We start from the raw sequence: 19798 nt of genomic DNA on the forward strand, positions 1-19798 counted from the left end.
GAAAACATTATGAAAAGGATCCCTGCAGAAATAGACCTTTTTCTTTACATTTAGCTACTTCCGGTCTCTGTTGTCACGTCCCTTTTACTGCTGCTACTATCTGCACGCAGTGGCGTGGTTTCAGATGTTTACAAAATAAGAGGTTATGCCGGATCTTACCAGAGCTAACCATTCATTTGAGGTAGCATAGCCTGAGACATAAGGGAACTGCTAGCAATTTATTTCCAATGTCATGACTGGATATTTAGTAGCTGATTTCAACAATGTGGATGAGGCTTTTGAATTCGATAGCGGCCTGTATTTATTTGAGCCTGAGTGTACGGATGGTTGGCTGTCGATCAGCCAATGCAGCCAGTTGGAATGCTACCACTGGAATCCAGTGGAGACAGCATGGTGGCGCAATGGTTAGCGCGGTTGCCTCACAGCAAGAAGATCCTGGGTTTGAACCCCAGGGTTGTCCATCCTTGGGGGGGGGGGGTCATCCCAGGTCGTCCTCCGCGTGGAGTCTGCGTGTTCTCCCTGTGTCTGTGTGGTTTCCTCCGGGTGCTCTGATTTCCTCCCACGATCCAAACACATGTAGGTCAGGTGGATCAGCTGTATTAAAATGTCCCTTGGTGTGAATGTGTCGGCCCTGTGATGGACTGGCGGCCTGTCCGTAGTGTCTCCCTGCCTGCCACCCAGTTACTGCTGGGATAGGCTCCAGCATCCCGCAACCCTGAGTAAGGATAAGTGGCTGGGATAATGGATGGATGGATGGATGGATATACGGATGAAGAGCTCCTAGAAATAGAAGAGAGAATGAGAGAGAGAGAGAGGGGCACCAGGCAGAGGAGGGTGAACCAGATTCTATGGCTGGTAATCAGTGACCAAAACTGGCAATCGTTCAACAGTTTCATATGCCTATGAACTCATCTAAGTTACTTCGTCAGTCTCAGCTGATTGCAGGCTATCTCCAACCTTATAAACAACACAGTTGCATAATGTCCCTGCAGTCAGCTGAGACTGATGAAGTATTTTAGATGAGTAATGAAACGTTTCCCCCACTAAACGTCATGTCCAGATGAACTGATTCAACTTTCTGGGATCACATCCTGATGTGTAATGAGGTGATCAGTTTATGGAACTGGCGATCAGTTTCATATGCATATGAAACCAGCATATGGTATGTATGTGAAATCGGCGATTGCCTATCACATATGGTTTCAGTTGATGACTACTGCCAACCATAGAAGCTTTTTCACCATCTTCTGCATATTGACCCCCCCCCCCCCCCATCCTCCATATACTCTTGCTCAAATAAATACGGGAGGCCATCGAATTCAAATGGGGGCTGTGCGTCGCAAATTGTCACTTATTCACTCATGGACGACCTAAGAGGGACGCTCAGTAGGGGCGTCACTAGGATGCCCTCACTACTCGCATCAGATGAGTTGTGGGTCTGAATGGTTTCCATTCGTCCATCCATTTTCCAAGCCGCTTATCCTAATTAGGGTTGCGGGACACTGAAGCCTATCCCAGCATTCATTGGGCGGAAGGCAGGGAAACACCCTGGACAGGTCGCCAGTCCATCTCAGGGCAGACACACTCCCACCTAGGGACAATTTAGTACGGCCGATTCACCTGGCCTACATGTCTTTGGACTGTGGGAGGAAACCGGAGCACCCGGAGGAAAGCCACGCAGACACGGGGAGAACACGCAAACTCCACAGAGGACGACCTGAGATGACCCCCAAAGTTGGACAACCCCAGGCTTCAAACCCAGGATCTTCTTGCTGTGAGGCAATAGCGCTAACCACTGGGCCACCGTGCCGCCCAGAACGGTTTCGTACATGTTTATTAATTTGAGAGAATATTTATGTTGCACAGTCCAAATGTGAAGCTCTGAGCTGCTAATGTGAATACAAGTACCGCACCGTTCAAGTATAGTTAATTTTCTAAATGCCGCACCTTAATGGGTGTTTATTTTAATATATTTTTCATTTATTTGAGAGAATATTTTGATTTACTTTCACGTAAATGCTACTTTTTTATTAGTATGTTGCAGCTGGTTGCAGCAGTATCGACATTCATTCGTTCATTCATCCATTATCCAAACCACTTATCCTGCTCTCAGGGTCACGGGGGACGCTGGAGCCTATCCTAGCAGTCGTTGGGCAGAATGTTTTTATTTAAGAAAGGCAGAGCCATACCCTCGTTTGTTCGGCAAACCACGGTTTAATTAAAAGAAGAAAAATGAAGCCATTTTATGTTTTCTTTTCCCCTCACTGTACTGAAAAGTACCAAACCGTGACTTCAAAACCGAGTTACGTAGTGAACTGTGATTTTTGTGTACCGTTACACCTCTAGTGTGTGTGTGTGTGTGTGTGTGTGTGTGTGTGTGTGTGTGTGTGTGTGTGTGTATATCTTTGTGTATTTTTTATTGTAATAGCGGTAGTAGGAGGGTACGTGTTGGTAAGTGTTATAGTGCGTAATGTCTGAATGGTAAATGTAAAAATTGTGTGTGTGTGTGTGTGTGTGTGTAATGTGAATGGGCGTGAGTGTGCGAATGTTCCGGCATCGGTATACAAGCACCGAAAGCAAAACCGAGGAGGGGCAGGGTGGTGTGAGAGCAGTCTAATGCCTGCTCTGATTCTTAACAAGGATTTCCTCCTTCCATGGAGCCTTCATTATTAATGGCATTACATGACATCCTGTGACCAGGAAGCACTCCCTTCCCCATCACAGGGCCAATCTCAGTCACCCGCTCAGGGCCAGTTTCCACGTCAACAGACTTAGTACGGGAGGAGAGTGAAGGAGAGGGATATCTGATGAGGAGCATATGTGCACAAACATTTACCCATACGTACTCTCTCTCACACACACACACATGCACACAGAATAGCTAATTGACTTACACATGCATATACTTTTTTCTGACCTTGCCCAAGGCTGTTGTCTGGGCTCGTTCACTCAACCACACACCTTTAAACACAAACACATGCGCAGTCATTTAGATGTCTTTGTCCACCTTTGGAGTTCCTTCTGACATTCAGTACCTTTCAGTGTGGCAGGTACAGTTGCTTCATCACCCTGTATTGAATCAGACCCGAGACAAAGAGATCGCCATTGGCTTCTACCATGCTCCGTGCGGCCAATGCACCATCGTTTCAAATAGCTTCCTGTCCGCACTGTGGTAAGCAGCAAAGTAAGCACACAATTTGCCAATTTTAATGGGTACACAGACAAATCTATTGAAACAGCTCATAAATATGCTTAATTAGAGAGTGTGTGGGTGTATGACAGAGGCGTAGACCGTTTGATATTAGACAAAGGCAGTGTGTGTTTGTGACAGAGTGTGTTTGTGACGATAACTGAAAAAGAGCTGAAAGAAGAGTGTATCTGCATGTTTACTCGTGTGCGTGTGTGTGTGTGTGTGTGTGTGTGTGTGTGTGTGTTGGCAAGTGAGTATGTATGCGAAAGGTCATATTTGTGGATAACAGGCAGATCTAAACACACATATACTGACATGTATGTAACGTAAAGATCTGAAAAGAAGTGTGTGTGCTTGTGTGTCTGTGTGCCACTAATGGGGTACCAGGTGCTCAACATAAGACGAGAATTGAATGATTGTTAATATGAATCATGAGGACCCACCTGGACCTTCTTCAGTGCCGCGGCACAGTATGACTGACCACCTTATAAGGGCTACTAGCTGCACAGTTTACATTGCCATTTACATTTGAGACATTTAGTCAGTGCATCTCAGAAAAAAATTGCAGCAGTAAAATATGTTGTGGTCAGAGATGGAGTGCATATTTTTGTATCATTTAATGGTCAGGTATCATATCAGGCACAGATGAAGGGGTTTCCACCTAAACTAGATGAATGAATGAATGAATGAATGAATGCCTTTATTTGTCATTGCACAGCTGTACAACGAAATTACGTGCAACTCCCCAGTGGTACAAAATGAAAAGAACAGAAAAATATATATATATATATATATATATATATATATATATATATATATATATATATATATATATATATATATACACACACACACACACACACAAATAGTCAAAACACGAATAGACATATTTGCAACACAATCAACATATAATGTATGCGTAAGTGTAAAAATAGGTGTAATATCTATTACACTAGATAAATAGTCTGTCATGTGATGAAATGTGAGCTACTCAAGGACTCACGACGAGGTAAAGGGGTTTGGGTGTCCCGGTGATCCTGGGAGCTGTGTTGTTGGGGGTAGGGTCTCTCAAGGCAAACTGGTCCCAGGGGAGGGGCCAGACTAAGAGCAATTCCCAAGAAATTCGATGAATTTATTACAGTAGAGTCACAGCACCTTGCCCAGAAAAGGGAAACCAGGTCCCCCTTCTGGAGACAGACCTGGGAAGGGAGCTCGCCGGCGAGTGTCTGGTGGCCGGGCCTTGGCCCATGGGGCCCGTTCGGGCCCAGGCCAAAAAAAACAACATAGAGCCACCACCCCGTGGACCCACCACCTGCGGGGATGACCATTGGGGTAGGGTACAATGCAGGCTGGGCAGCAAGCAAAGGCGGGGACTGGGGCGTGCCAACTTCCAGCGTCACAGACTGGTCCTCGGGACGTGGAATGTCACCCATCTGGCAGGGAAGGAGCCTGAGCTGGTGCAGGAGGTGGAGCGGTACCAACTAGATATACTAATTGGGCTCACCTCCACACATAGCATGGGCTCTGGTACCAAATTCCTGGAGAGGGGCTGGACTCTTTACTTTTCCGCAGTTGGCCAAGGTGACAGGTGCCAGGCGGGTGTGGGGATACTCAAAGTCCCCGGTTGAGCGCTGCTGTGTTGGAGTTCTCCCCGGGGAATGAGAGGGTTGCCTCTATATGACTGCGAGTCGCTGGGGGGGGGGGGGGCTCTGACTGTTGTGTGTGCTTATGCACCGAATAGCAGTTTGGAGTATCCATCCTTTTTGGATTCTCTGGGTAGTGTCCTGGATAGGGTTCCACCTTGGTACTCTATAGTTCTGCTGGGGGTACCAGGGCAGTTGGGGTACCAGGGCAGTTGCTACAAGCCATCCAGTCTTTGTATAACCAAAGTGAGAGCTGTGTCCATATTCTTGGCACAAAGTCAAACACGTTTTCAGTGGTTGTCGGACTCCGCCAAGGTTGTCCCTTGTCTCCAATTCTGTTTGTGATATTCATGGACAGGCTGTCAAGGCGCAGCCAAGGTGAGGAATGTGTCTATTTTGGGAACCTCAGAATTGCATCTCTGCTGTTCGCAGATGATGTGGTTTTGTTGGCTTCATCAGAACGCGTCCTCCAGCGTGCACTGGGGCGGTTTGCAGCTGAGTGTGAAATGACCGGGATGAAAGTCAGCACCTCTGAGTCTGAGGCCACGGTTCTCTACCGGAAAATGGTGGATTGCTTCCTCCGGGTTAAGGATGAGTTGTTGCCTCAAGTGAAGGAGTTCAAATATCTTGGGGTCTTGTTCACGAGTGAGGATAGGATGGAGCTGGAGATTGACAGGCGGATTAGTGCAGCATCAGCAGTAAAGCAGACATTGTTCCGGATCATTGTGGTGAAGAGGAAGCTGAGCCAGAAGGTAACGCTCTCAATTTACCAGTCAATCTTCATTCCAACCCTCACCTATGGTCATTAGCTTTGGTAGTGACCGAAAGGGTGAGATCGCGGATACAAGCGGCTGAAATGAGTTTCCTCCGTAGGGTGTCTGGGCTCAGCCTTAGAGATAGGGTGAGGAGCTTGGACATCTAGAGGGAGCATAGAGGAGAGTCACTGCTCCTTTGCGTCAAAAGGAGCCAGTTGAGGTGGTTCGGGCATCTGATTAGGATGCCTCCTGGGCGCCTTCCTTTGGAGGTTTTCCAGGCATGTCCAACTAGGAGGAGACCCCGGGGTAGACACACTTGCTTGAGGGACTATATGTCCAGTCTGGCCTGGGAACATCTTGGGATCCCCCAGGAGGAGCTGGAAGGCGTTGCTGATGAAAGGAATGTCTGGAGTGCCCTACTTAGCTTGCTGCCACCGCAACCCGACCCCAGAGAAGCGGCTGATGATGAGATGACAAACAAAAACCAATTATACTTTAAGAAAAAGAATATTTTTGCACTATTGGCTGTGTGCTTTGACCTAATGAAATTCATGATGGGGGTGGTAAACATTTTACTAAACTATTAGTGATTACCTCAGTGGACATCACACTATGTTTTAGTCAGCTACAAGCTACATCCATTAGAGCTCATCATTCTCTGAAATATCTCAGTTACCTAAGGCAGGGATGTGGAGTGCAGACATATCACTGGGTTTGCCAAATGTGCAGCTACCTGGACTCCTGCAACACCACAATGAACCTAATGCCTTCGTACCTGCTTTCAGAACCCAACCTTGTTATGCAAGCGGTATTAAAACCGTTTGTGCCCAATATGACCTTCTAACTTTTTTTTTTTACTTTTTCTTTCTTATCACATTGTAATAAGACCCCTCTTGAAGCGGACAATCGATCCATGTAAGGGAGAAAGGACTATTCTGTTAGGATCAAGCAACTTTTTTTTCTTATTTGTGTAATGGCCCCACTTAAGTTTTGAGGTGTATGGATAAAAAAAAAAGAGCAGCTAATTCTGGTCCTCGTGACCGTCTTGCTTTTTTTTTCTACCAGAGTCCTGAGTGATTCAATTTAGAAATTAAGGGGGTAGGTGCTATTTTTAATCAGTCTTCTGCTTATGTGCCCTTTGATCGCAAGTGCTGCAGACAACACACAGCTGCTATTCATATTTTAACATGCCCTGCTCTTTGGTCAGTACTGCCATTGTTTGCTGACAGATGCTATCAAAGTCCCTGCAGAAATAGTTAGTGTGTCATCTCACAACCAGGGGACTCCCATGCTTTTCTCATGCCAAAAGATCCCAATATAGATATGTCATGCGGACACCTGTCTGGGTAGGGTCAAGCCCCAGGGGCTCTTTTTTTTGGGGGGGGGGTTCTCTTGTTAGATATGATTGGACACAGTGGATCCTCTAATCAAAAAAGTCTTTTAAATATTCAAAGAAGGTTGAATCAGTTCATCTGGATACAACATATATTGGCAGATTTTTGTCAATAAACATTGTATCCAGATGAACTGATTTAACCTTCTTTGATTTTCTTATCTGGATTATTGAGCATGCATCAAGTCATTCAAATATTCTTTTCTCAAACTGTACCAACTGTTAATGATATTTATAGTAATTATTTCATAACTCTGACAATGCCTTGTTTACAGAAGGACTCCCTGGAGTCCCAGCTCCCGCTTTGAAAACTAAGTCCTTAATAACAACCCCTTTTCTATTAACAATCTTTTGCAAACCATAACCTACAAATCCATTACAAATGATTTTTTTCCCACTTCATTAATTATTTAATGTGTGCTTAACCAGAGATGTCCCACTAATATTAATGCTGTTTTTCTGTCAACCTGCTCACAAAGGTCAAGCCAGATTTAATGATGGACCACTGTTAGACGGTTTGTCATGTAACATTTTGAAGAAAACATAGATTCAAATCCAAAATGGTCAAATTCATGCATGTCATAGACAGGTAAAACATTTCTCCAAATAGTCTTTATGCATGCTCAATAATCCAGGTAAGGATATCACAGAAAGTTTAAGTTCATCTGGACACAACATTGATCGAGAGAAACGTTTCATCACACATGTAATTTTTACACCAAAATTAGCGTGTATATGTGGGGTTTTTTAAACGCGGGTAAACCCGCTCAAAATATATAATTGACTCCTTTCACAGTGCCAGCAGACCCGGGTCTGAATGCAAGCAGACGAGTTTTATTTTTTTAAGCAGACGAGTTTGCCTTTCTTTTTTTTTCTTCTGTAGTGTTATCTTTGACGTCATGACGCTTGTGATGTCACGAACACGCCGGAAAACAGGGAAGTAAACAGTAGAAAGCAGCATAGAATCATGTATGTATTATAACTACCATGGATAAGTAGACTCGCTAGCCCTTGGGTAACGGGTCGGACCCTTTAGTCGACTGGTTAACGTAGTCGCCCGTGGTGCGGGAGACCCGGGGTCGCCTTCCGGCTATGGCGGTTCCCGGGCTGCCCCCCGAATTTGCTAAATTGGTGTCAGAGGTGGGATGGTGAGACCGTGAGGCCATCGGAAGCGTATGTGTCCAGGGGCGTGAGGGCCTAGTGCAACGTGCACGGATAAATAGACTCGCTAACCCTTGGCTAACGGGTCGGACCCTTTAGTCAACTGGTTAACGTAGTCGCCCATGGTGTGGGAGACCCGCGTTCGCGTCCCGGCTGTGGCGGGTCCTGAGCTGCCCCCCGAATTTGCTACAGTATTATGCATAGAAGCCAGAGAGTCGATGGTTAACGCAACTTTTTTATATCTTGTACTTCAGTCTCTCTTTCAAGCCATACAAACTCAACGCAGCCTGAACGATGTTCGAGCGCTGCTTGAACAAAGACACTGTACCCGTCCATCCATCCATCCATTAGCCAAACCGCTTATCCCAATCGAGGTTGCGGGGATGCTGGAGCCTATCCCAGCAGTCATTGGGCAGCAGGCGGGGAGACACCCTGGACAGACCGCCAGTCCATCACCCACAAACAATAAATGTATGACGTGCGGATAATGGCGCTACGTCATCACACAATTATTTATTTTTTTCAATTTCCCCCCATTTTCTCGCCAATTCTATCAAGCCAATAACCCCACTCTTTTTGAGCCGTCCCGGTCACTGCTCCACCCCCTCTACCGATCCAGAGGTGCTAGTGCAGCGACCAGGACAAATACCCACATCCGACTTCCCACCCGCGAACAGTTTTGTCTGTAGGGACGCCCGACCAAGCTGGAGGTAACACGAGGATTCGACCCGGCGATCCCATGTTGGTAAGCAACGGAATAGACCACTACGCTACAAATTAGCATGTCCACCCGGGGTTGTGTTTACATCAATGCCGATCGGAGGTGGAGCCGATAAGTACCCGTGAGTACTGCAGAACCATTTGACCCGGGAGTGAATGCTGATTGTACACGCTTAGATTGGCCACCATAGGCGGATGGTAGCGGGTCTTTCTGGCCAGTGTGTGACCTCTTCAGTCTAAACTGACTGCAGGTATCCCCACCCTTATAAACAATACAGTGGTAGCATGACCGAAAACAACGATCACCTTCATATGCAAATTGCCGTGACCTTTAACTAGCATTTCAATGGCCATGTGTACTATTCACAGAGGATTTGGGAATAGTTGCAATCACAGCATTGTAACATGGTGACAGATGTACTCTTAGGCATCTTTGGTTAAGCACAAATTAAATAATGAATGAACTAAAAAAAAATCCCTTTGCAATGGATTTGTAGGTTATGGTTTGCATAAGGTTGTTAATAGAATAGGGATTGTTAGTAAGAACATGGTTTTCAAAGCTGGAGCTGGGACTCCAGGGAGTCCTTCAACAAGGCATTGTCAGAGTTAATGACATAATTACTATAAATATCATATGCAGTAGGTACAGTTAGAGAAAAGAACATTTGAATGACTTTTTCGATTAGAGTATCCGCTGTGTCCAATCACATCTAACGAGAAAACCTCCCCAGAAAAAGATTCTGTGGGGCTTGACCCTACACAGACAGGCGTCCGCATGACATATCTATATTGAAATCTTTTGGCATGTGAAAAGCATGGGAGTCCCCTGGTTGTGAGATGACACGCTAACCGTTTCTGCAGGGACTTCGATAGCATTTGGCAGCAGACAATGGCAGTACTGACCAAAGAGTGGGGCATGTTAAAATATGACTAGCAGCTGTGTGTTGTCTGCAGCACTTGTGATCAAGGGGCACATAAGCAGAAAACTGATTAAAAATAGCACCTACCTAGTTGCAATCACAGCACTTTAAGATGGTGACAGATATACTCTTAGCCTCCCCTCAGTTCTGGGATGGTAAAATTAAATCTCAGGGTGTACCACATTTTACCGACCACATTAACTTGGTGGACAACCACATCAAGTTCACCAGGGAGGATGTGAAAAATGACAGATTGCCCTTCTTAGACTGTGAAATTGCATTTGGTGATGGGGGACATTTGATTGTTGATGTTTGCTGTAAACCAACACATACTGATCAGTACTTAAGGTTTGACTCTCATCAACCACTGGCGCACAAACTAGGAGTCATCAGGATTCTCTACCACCGAGCTGGCAATGTCCCCACCGAAACAGCAGCCAGGGAAGGGGAGAAATCCCACATTAAACAGGGCCTGGTTAAGTGTGGTTATCCCAATCGGGCGCTTGTCAAAGCCAGGAAGACGCCCAAACAGTGCACCAGCCAATAGAAGAGAGGAGAAGGACAACAGCAGTCTAAGCGTAAACAGTGGTGTGGTGATTCCATTCATGGCGGGAGTGTCGGAAAAGCTGAGACGTGTATTTTCCAAACACCATGTCTCAGTTGCTTTCAAACCCCAAAACACGCTGCGGCAGAAAATGGGCAATCCCAAGGATCGGGTCCCCTGGTACAAACAGAGCAATATAGTGTGTGCGGTTAAGTGCCAGGAGGATTGTCGTGACTTGTACATTGGGGAAACCAAACAGATGCTGGCCAAGAGGATGACACAACACAGAAGAGCTACCACTTCAGGCCAGGACTCCACAGTCTACACCCATCTACAGGCCAGTGGCCACTGTTTCAAGGATGAGGATGTGCACATCCTTGATAGGGAGGAACGGGGAGTCAAAGAGACCATCTATGTGACGAGGGAACGACCATCCCTGAACCGAGGCGGGGCCTAAGAGTACATCTGTCATCATCTTACAGTACTGTGATTGAAACTATTCCCAAATCCTCTGCGAATAGTGGCCATTGAAACTCTAGTTAATGGTCACGGCAATTTTCCTATGAAACCGATCGTTGGTTTCGGTCGTTATGCCACTGTATTGTTTATAAGGGTGGGGGTACCTGCAGCCAGTTTAGACTGAAGAGGTCACGTAGATGAGGGATGAAACGTTTCTCTCAATAAACCTTGTGTCCAGATGAACTGATTCAATTTTCTGTGGTTTCTCCAAATATTCTGCGCTTTTGTATCTATTACAATAAAGCAGCATCAGGCACGCATGAGTCCAATGTGACTTCTGTCTCAGGTTTACTGTACACAAAAACAATGTTTGATGACATTTTAGTGTCACAAACAAATTTTCGCTGTCAGTGACAACCTATAAGAAAGGTATAGCTTGATCAGTGCTGCACCCCTGACAGAAGCATTTCTTCACTGTGGTACAGCCACACACTTGGAGCCACCGTACTGTAATCTTTCCCTCGTCTTGGATGATGTGGCAAAATGGGACAGATTTGATATTAATACATTTTTAATCTCAGTTTGTGTTTTCTTTCATGTTCAGCAATTGGATTGATGATGCAAGCTGTCAGCAAGCCAGTGGAGCTGAGTGCTCCTTAGTTGTCATCAGCATCACACAGGCGGCCTGTTCTGACAGGCAGTTGTGGCTTGCTGAAAAAAAAAATAGCAAAATGGCCGGGGAATAAACCATATTTAGGACGAATATTGTGTGAAAGGATCCTAGCTGGGTCACATAAGGTGTGATGCCACGTGACCTCAAGTCCATGCAAAGTCATGTAGCGTGTCCAGTGGTTGGTTGAAATAAGTATTACTGTTCTAAATGTGCATCGAACACCAGGTTTCTTAATGTTCTTCAATATACATATGAAAGCCTAATCGTCAGCACTGGGGTGCTGACACACTTGTCACACTGTGCCCTGTTATCACAGCTAGCTTCCGCCGTGCCATGCCAATCCTGCCCTCCGCCCACTCCATTCCCACCGGATGGAGAGCCTCACCTGGCAGCGTGCCACCACTGACGCGCTGACGGCCTCGATAAAGAGCCGGCAATGAGCCATGACCCTGACTTTCCTAATGGCAGGCTGGAGGAATCTAATCTCAAAAGGAGTGTGTGTGTGCATGTGTGTGTGTGTCTGTGTGTGTGTAAACTCCTTTGTCTGCTGAAATCACACAGGCCTCCCAGAGTGTCCTGTACAGTTTTTAAGATTTTATGGCCAAATCTTCCTGGTAAAGGAAGGTAAAGATGAGGCTTTTGAGAGAGGGAGAAGGGAGTGAGACATTATTGGATGGATGGATGGATGGACGGTCTGGATCTAGTAAGTGTAAATGAGCGCAGCAGATGCACGCCAGATGTGGCGGAGGAGGGGTCTAATTTGTCGGCGAGTGTGTCGGGTGGGGGATAAATAGAGTGAATGTATGTAGCGAGTGAGAGAGAGAGAGAGAGAGAGAGAGACCTGTTGACACACTTGACAGCTTTGTTCACCTCGAGTCAAAGCTCTTACTCTCTCCCTCACCCTCTTCATCTGTCTCTCCCTACACTACTTCACTCCCCCCCCCCCCGTCTCTTTGAAGTGAGGACAGTGCACAGGAAGTGAGCCGGAATCAATTGCTTCATGCATTAAGCCTGGAATGTGTGACACCCCCCCCCCCCCGCTCAACCTCCTTCCATCTCCCTCCTCCTGTCTCACCCTTTCACTTTTTTTCCCATTTTGCTGCTCTTCACACTTTGCTTGCACACACAAACACACACAAACACACACACACACACACACACACCACTACCACCACTTTGGCAGAAGGCCTAGCTTTGCTCGTTCTTGTTTACATGGGTAGGCTCCAGACGTTAATCCGAGTACAGCTGGTCAGAGTGTCAGGACATTTGTTGTGCTGGTGAGAGCGTGTGTGAACGCTGACCTGAAGCCAAACGGGTGAGCTATGGCTTATAATGTGACTTTTCCTGCAGTACTTACATTACGTTACATTATTCTTCTTCACACTGTACTTGGTTAAGGTAAAAGAAAGAAAAAGAAGAGAAAATAATTATTGTGTATTCTAAACAACAGGTGTGCACAATCCTTCATGAGACACAAATTATTGCCCTTTATACAGGATAGGAGTGTCCTAAAAGAATTACTACCCCCCCCCTTCTTTCGTATATTTTATTTTTCTTTCCCCAAATTCATATGGTGTCTTGATCCATGCTCAATAATCCAGGTAGGAAAATCAAGGAAGGTTGAATCAGTTCATCTGGACACAATGTTTATTGACAGATCCGTTTCATCACTCAACTACAAGTGATGAAACGGATCTGTCAAATAAACATTGTGTCCAGATGAACTGATTCCCCTTTCTTTGAAATTCATACGATATTTTGTTTTGTCTTTTTAAGTAATTAAAAAGCTTAGATGAAATTGAGCCAGAAGGCAAAGCTCTCAGTTTACCAGTCAATCTTCATTCCAACCCTCACCTATGGTCATGAGCTTTGGGTAGTGACTGAAAGGGTGAGATCGCAGATACAAGCGGCTGAAATGAGTTTCCTCCGTAGGGTGTCTGGGCTCAGCCTTAGAGATACAGTGAGGAGCTCAAACATCCAGAGGGAGCTCAGAGGAGAGCCGCTGCTCCTTCGCATCAAAAGGAGCCAGTTGAGGTGGTTCGGGCATCTGATTAGGATGCCTCCTGGGAGCCTTCCTTTGGAGGTTTTCCGTGCACGTCCAACTGGGAGGAGATCCCGGGGTCGACCCAGAACTCGCTGGAGGGACTACATGTCCAGTCTGTTCTGGGAACGCCTTGGGACCCCCCAGGAGGAGGTGGAGGGCGTTGCTGGGGAGAGGGACATCAGAAGTGCCCTACTTAGCTTGCTGCCACCGCGACCCGACCCCGGAGAAGCGGCTGATGATGAGATGAGATAGATTGACTAAACAGGTTACTTCTGATGCGTTGATTAATATAGCAAAAACCAGTTTAATAAAAATTGCAAAAACCGGTAAGATAATTTTGGGCCCTTTTTTTAAAATGTTTTATCCCTCAACAGTGCCATTAGTTTGCTGAACTGTTTTCTGCTCTACTTAAGGCTTAACTATGTGGAACATGTTTGCATTTTGATCTGAAGTAAACGATCCTCCTTTCTGATAGTGAGACTAACCTTGTGAACTCGGCCCTTTGTTTTTTTTTGTTTGTTTTTTTCAACAAACTAAGCTGGTTTTAAAAAAAAAACAATTCGAGGCAAGTGGCCAGCCACTTGGTCAGTCAGCTGGCTAGCCAGTCTGACAGTCAACCAGCAGACTCCATGCAGAACAGTGAGACAGGAAGGGCTGCGGGCCAAGGCTCCATAGGATTAAATACATACTATCACCACCAGACATTAGCAGGTCTAATTAATTATCCCTCACTTTATACCTCTCTTTTGGACGGTTTGGAAACAAAGCAAGAGAGGCAAGATTGAGATGGATTGGACATGTGTGGAGGGAGGAGAGATGCTGGGTATATTGGGAGGAGTATGCTGAATATGGAGCTGCCAGGGAGGAGGAAAAGAGGAAGGCCAAAGAGGAGGTTTATGGATGTGGTGAGGCAGGACATGCAGGTGGCTGGTGTGACAGAGGAAGATGCAGAGGACAGGAAGAGATGGAAACGGAAGATCCGCTGTGGCGACCCCTAACGGGAGCAGCCGAAAGTAGTAGTAGTAGTAGTATTAGTAGTAGTTTATACCTCTCTTCTCTTCTCTTTAATTCCTGGATGTGTCCAGTGGGGCGATGAGGCAGGTTGGTGATGCTTTGCGTCATTAAGGGGTTTAGTATTCTGACGGCCCATTTTTCTCGGTGGCTTGTAATTCAGTCAAACACCTTGTCACAGTGCCATTTTCTTGACGAGGATGCCTAAAACGATGTCCATTGTACTCCTGCACACGGCTGCTATGTTACAGAAAAGTCGCCTTTCAGACACACAAAGGCACAAATGCTATCAAAGGCAATCGACCAAAGAAGAGCTTGTGTTCTCTTTCCTTTTTCATCTGCAGTGTTTGAACAGTCAGAGGCACAAGTCACCGACACGAGTGGTCACCAACGGTTGCCACGCCGACGGCTTGCCGGCGTGTCATGTTGCCGGGCCTGCCCCCAAAACTTTCAGTGAGGGCGGCTGTGTCAATGGGACAAGTTCGAAAGCAGGGAGCCGGTCCGGTGCTGGTGCCGGCAGAAGAGGACAGACGGTGGAGGAAGAGGAAGAGCAGGAGGAAAGGGGGCAGACGTACCGACTGGAAGTTCTTCCCAGTCATCCGGTGGGAACCGACTCCACCCTGCAGCACATTGTTCAACAACTGGATATTCTCACGCAGGTTAGTTTACAGCCCTACATACATATAACCTGGCAGCCCCAGGCCACAACATTCACCACATCCACAGTGATATTTCTGATGGGTTACCTTTTTATCTCAATCAGTTTGGCTGGTGAAATGGTAAAGGTGGTACAAGGGCGGTGTTTGCTGTCCTGCAGCTCTTCCCTCCACAGTTTGGTGGCCTGATTTGTTCTTAATGTGAATGTTGATGGTTTCTAGGACCAAAGATGCTCCGTTTTTCTGAAGATGAGATCAGGGAGGTGGGCAGCCGTAATCATTTTATTTCTTAATTCACTTTTTTTTTCGTTTCTTCTTTTTTTTAATTTTTTTTTTTGTCCAACCAGCCTAGCTACCTTGAGACGTCTCTTATTTTCTAAGTAAGCGGTGGACAGAGAGGCAGCATAGAAAAGAATCGCCTGATAAACCTAATGCATTTACAGGACAACTTCCCTCTCAGATGCTCCTGATCAAGGGGCGTCCAAAGTGTCTCGAGAGTGGCTAAACTTTGACTGACCTGCTGAGTTGGCGAAGCGCCAACTCGAATGCATAGTCGGTGACCCTTCGCGTGTTTAACGTGTGTTGTGGATGTTTGCCGCGCTTGCTCAGGTTCCTCTGTGAGCTTGCGAAGCCTAGGGAAGCAGGAAGTTGACACTTTCCAGGTCTTTGAAGCTGACGCTTGCCAGTGTTAATCTAACAATCTCGGAGAATGAAAAAATATTGTTGGTCAGTCTCCACACACACACATGCACACAAACACATTTTATTTGCATAAAGAATTTAAACCCACTTTATTCATTCATATAACCCTAAATCACAGAAACAAGTAGATACAGTGGTTGACAATGGATGACATCCTCTATCCCCCCCTTCCCATCCACCCCTGCATGTCTGTGTTATGTTTATCTGTTGCCTTGTTTCACCCCATTTATTGTAAAATGACTTTGAGTGTTAGAAAAGTGCTATATAAGATTGATTTATTATTATTATTATTATCCTTAGACCCTCAATTGAAATGAGGGATAGCTTCACAGAAAAGTGTCTGCTAAATGAAGTTGTAACAAGAAACAAAAAACCTTTCCAGGAAAAAGACATGAGAGAACACACAGGAAGTTCATCAGAGGGAGGGATCCCTTTACCAGGATGGATAGTCATGCAGTAGGTGCCAAATAGGCGAGGTAAACAATGTAGTGACAGATTCAGAAATGAAACCCTTGATGAAAACACTTACTGACAACAAAACAAGGCCGCAAAGAAAAGTGGATGCTGGCTATCCCAGCATTTGAGGCATCATCTCCTAATGTCACTGCATTGAACATAATTTCTCCCCCCCCCCTCCCTTTTCTCCCCAATTGTACTTGGCCAATTACCCCACTCTTACGAACCGTCCCGGTCGCTGCTCCAACCCCTCTGCCGATCCGGGGAGGACTGCAGACTACCACGTGTCTCCGCTGATACACGTGGAGTCGCCAGCCTCTTCTTTTCACCTGACAGTCAGGAGTTTCGCCAGGGGGATCACGCTATTCCCCTCAGTTCCCCCTCCCCCTCGAACAGGCGCCCCGACCAACCAGAGGAGGCGCTAGTGCAGCAACCAGGACACATACCCACATCCGGCTTCCCACCTGCAGAAATGGCCAATTGTGTCTGTAGGGTCGCCCAACCAATCTGGAGGCTACACGGGCATCCAAACCGGAGATCCCCTTGTTGGTAGGGCAACGGCATAGACCGCCACACCACCTGGACGCCCTGAAACTGAACATACTTTGATAGCATTTGACTTGCATAAAAATAAAAGTACGCCAAGCCACAAGTCTAGACCACCACTCAGCCAACAGTGTGCAGGTGGTGCTTTCAAAAGCGAGAGAACATGGCACATTGTCGAGATTGCCTCAAATGTTGTGTGACCGTCTGAGGTTGTTTGAAAGAATGATGAGTTGAGCTTGAAAAACAACAACTGCCCAATCCAACAGCCCGAGTACAGGCCACAGACCGGGAAGCCTTTAAGTAAATTTAGCTTGCAAGGATTTTGCCTTGGAGAGATGCTTACATGAAATACATACGATCTAGTAGTAATATAAAAGCAATGCATTGATAGATAGATAGATAGATAGATAGATAGATAGATAGATAGATAGATAGATAGATAGATAGATAGATAGATAGATAGATAGATAGATAGATAGATAGATAGATAGGAGAAGGAAGTAAAAGAAGGAAGGTAACATAGGGCGGGTAAAGAGAAGTGGTCAACTGGCTCCACATGTATTGGAGGATGCATGCCTCTCCATAGGGGTCATGCAATGATGGGGCTTAATGAAAACAGGGATTGCACTGGTAGAAGGCATCGTAAAAACCTCGCTCGGCGTGGACGAATAGATGTAAATAGGATATGGCGTACCGTTGCACAGAGTACTGTTTCTATAGAAGTAGCCTTCCGCCTGGCTTGAAAACTCGAAATGTGCGCCGGTGCATTGTGTTTTTCATAACGTCGTCTTGCAGGAAATTTGCACTCAGACATAAATCTGTGTGAAAAACTTGCTGATTTACACACAGATCAGCTTTGCCTTAACATTCAATCGGAACATTGTGACCCAGACGATTAAAGATGATCACATGCTCTGCTCAGACAACTGTGTTGTTTTGCTGCTAGCATGTGAGAGCAGCGGATGTTGTGCATCACCGAGTTACGTCCCGCAGGACGCATGCTTTGGAGTTTCCCTAACTTCATTAGGATGGTCAGGGGCTCTTTGATGGCTGGAAAATGTAAAACAGAGGCTAAGTCGTGTCGTGACGTCTAAAAAAAAAAATGAACACAAACAAACGAAACAGTTTCTGTCGTGCAGTTTAAGGTTCAAACGCACGGTGCGCGGGGTGAAAAGATTTGGTGAGTTTTCACACGAACACTAAAGTTTGGTTCCCTTTACCCAGCCTAACTACCTCTCCCCCCCCCCCACCCCCTCTATCTCCACCCTCGTAGACGGTGTGTGTGCTGGAGGAACGCCTCACCCTGACAGAGGACAAGCTGAAGGAGTGTCTGATCAACCAGTCCCACATACTGCAGCAGGTGCGAGGGGCAGGGGGGAAGGGCGGGGATGGAGCTCCTGCCCATGGCTCCTGAAGACAACCTGGTGCTCCTTCATTCAGGCTGGTGCCCATGCAAAATCAGGGCGAGTATTTACAAGGGACTCCTTGTGTGTGGGTGTGTGTGTGTGTGTGGGGGGGGGGGGTTGGTGTGAGCGGCTAAATGTTCATCTTGGTGGTCCCTCTTAGGGGTCAGTGACCAAATCATGATTTGGATGTGAAGTTGAAGCATGCCTGCTTGTGTGTGTGTATGTGTATGTGTATGTGTGTGTGTGTGTGTGTGTGTGTGTGTGTGTGTGTGTGTGTGTGTGTGTGTGTGTGTGTGAGATATTGCCAACATATTTCCTCCCTGTCTTTCTGCACTTCATCGAGACTTCCAGCTGTACAGCCTAGCACGTTATGTCTGGTACATTCCTGTGTGTGCGTGGGTGTGTGTGTGTGGGTGTGTGTGTGTGTGTGTGTGTGTGTGTGGGTGGGTGCATGCGTGCACTGACCGGGATGTAACCATCAACTCAGAACAGCTGCAGATATGAAAACAGACAGTGTTTGGCTGCAGTATCACCTGTTTGTATTCGTGTGTGTGTGTGTGTGTGTGTGTGTGTGTGTGTGTGTGTACCTGGGCATGTTTCTTTCTTCCCTTTTTTCTCTTAGTAAATGTTTTTTCACGACTTTGTAGAAGGATTTTTTGCATTGTGACCTTTTTGCATCTCTGCATGATGCCATGTGATTTTTAACAACCGAGCTGTGTGACGTATCTCAGATATGTCTCTGTTTGGGATTATATTTATACAAATAAAGGGTTTATATATTGCACAGATGTTGTCGGTCTTTTGTCAGCATCTTTGCCCAACCAGAGTTGAACCTGACACCATGCTGTTTTGACGATTTAACGGTTCTTTATCAGGTATGCTGTTACGTCGAGCTTCCACTCATTCATGCTTGACCCGGACCTTGCTGGATTTGTTCACGAGACCATCCGTTGTAAAAAAAACAACACTAAATAAGTCTTACCATCCCATATAAAAGCTTCGTGATAGTGCTAACCTCCCAAGTTCAACCATGCACTTTCTGTCTATGCTTTACATATTGGCCCTGTGTTTACATGGGTTTCCTCCCACGGTCCACAGACATGCATGGTTGGTTCAATAATCAAAAAGCAGACATTTCTTTATATTCTATAGTGACAAGAATTTGTCTTGGCTAGCATTCCAGAAGGAAAACACACGACAACAACACAGGATGCATGACAAGGACATTTCACATGGTGCAACGATAGCACACCAACGGTCAATAGACTATATAGCACACATAATATAATACAATACAACATATATAGATACACATACATACAACATATAGTATGTCTCTATGCATGCTCAGTAATCCAGCTAAGGAAATCACAGAAAGGTGAATCAGTTCATCTGGACACAACGTTTATTGACGGAAACGTTTCATCACTCGTCTAAGTGACCTCTTCAGTCTCAACTGACTGCAGGTGTCCCCACCCTCATAAACAATACAGCGGCATAACGACCGAAACCAACAACC

At 46.0% G+C, this 19798-nt stretch overlaps 1 protein-coding gene across 1 annotated transcript in view; it reads left to right on the plus strand.

Annotated features, from left to right (window-relative positions):
* The window catches only part of poc1b (POC1 centriolar protein B), a 104857-nt gene extending 86570 nt beyond the window's left edge, over positions 1–18287 (plus strand). Inside the window, exons 11-12 of the mRNA XM_056281741.1 lie at positions 14858–15172; positions 18147–18287. Coding sequence (XP_056137716.1) covers positions 14858–15172; positions 18147–18287 — 456 coding nt within the window. The remainder of the gene's footprint in view (positions 1–14857; positions 15173–18146) is intronic.
* The last annotated feature ends 1511 nt before the right edge of the window (positions 18288–19798 follow it).

The sequence above is a fragment of the Lampris incognitus genome, chromosome 6, assembly GCF_029633865.1.
Source record: "Lampris incognitus isolate fLamInc1 chromosome 6, fLamInc1.hap2, whole genome shotgun sequence".
Classification (NCBI taxonomy): domain Eukaryota; kingdom Metazoa; phylum Chordata; class Actinopteri; order Lampriformes; family Lampridae; genus Lampris; species Lampris incognitus.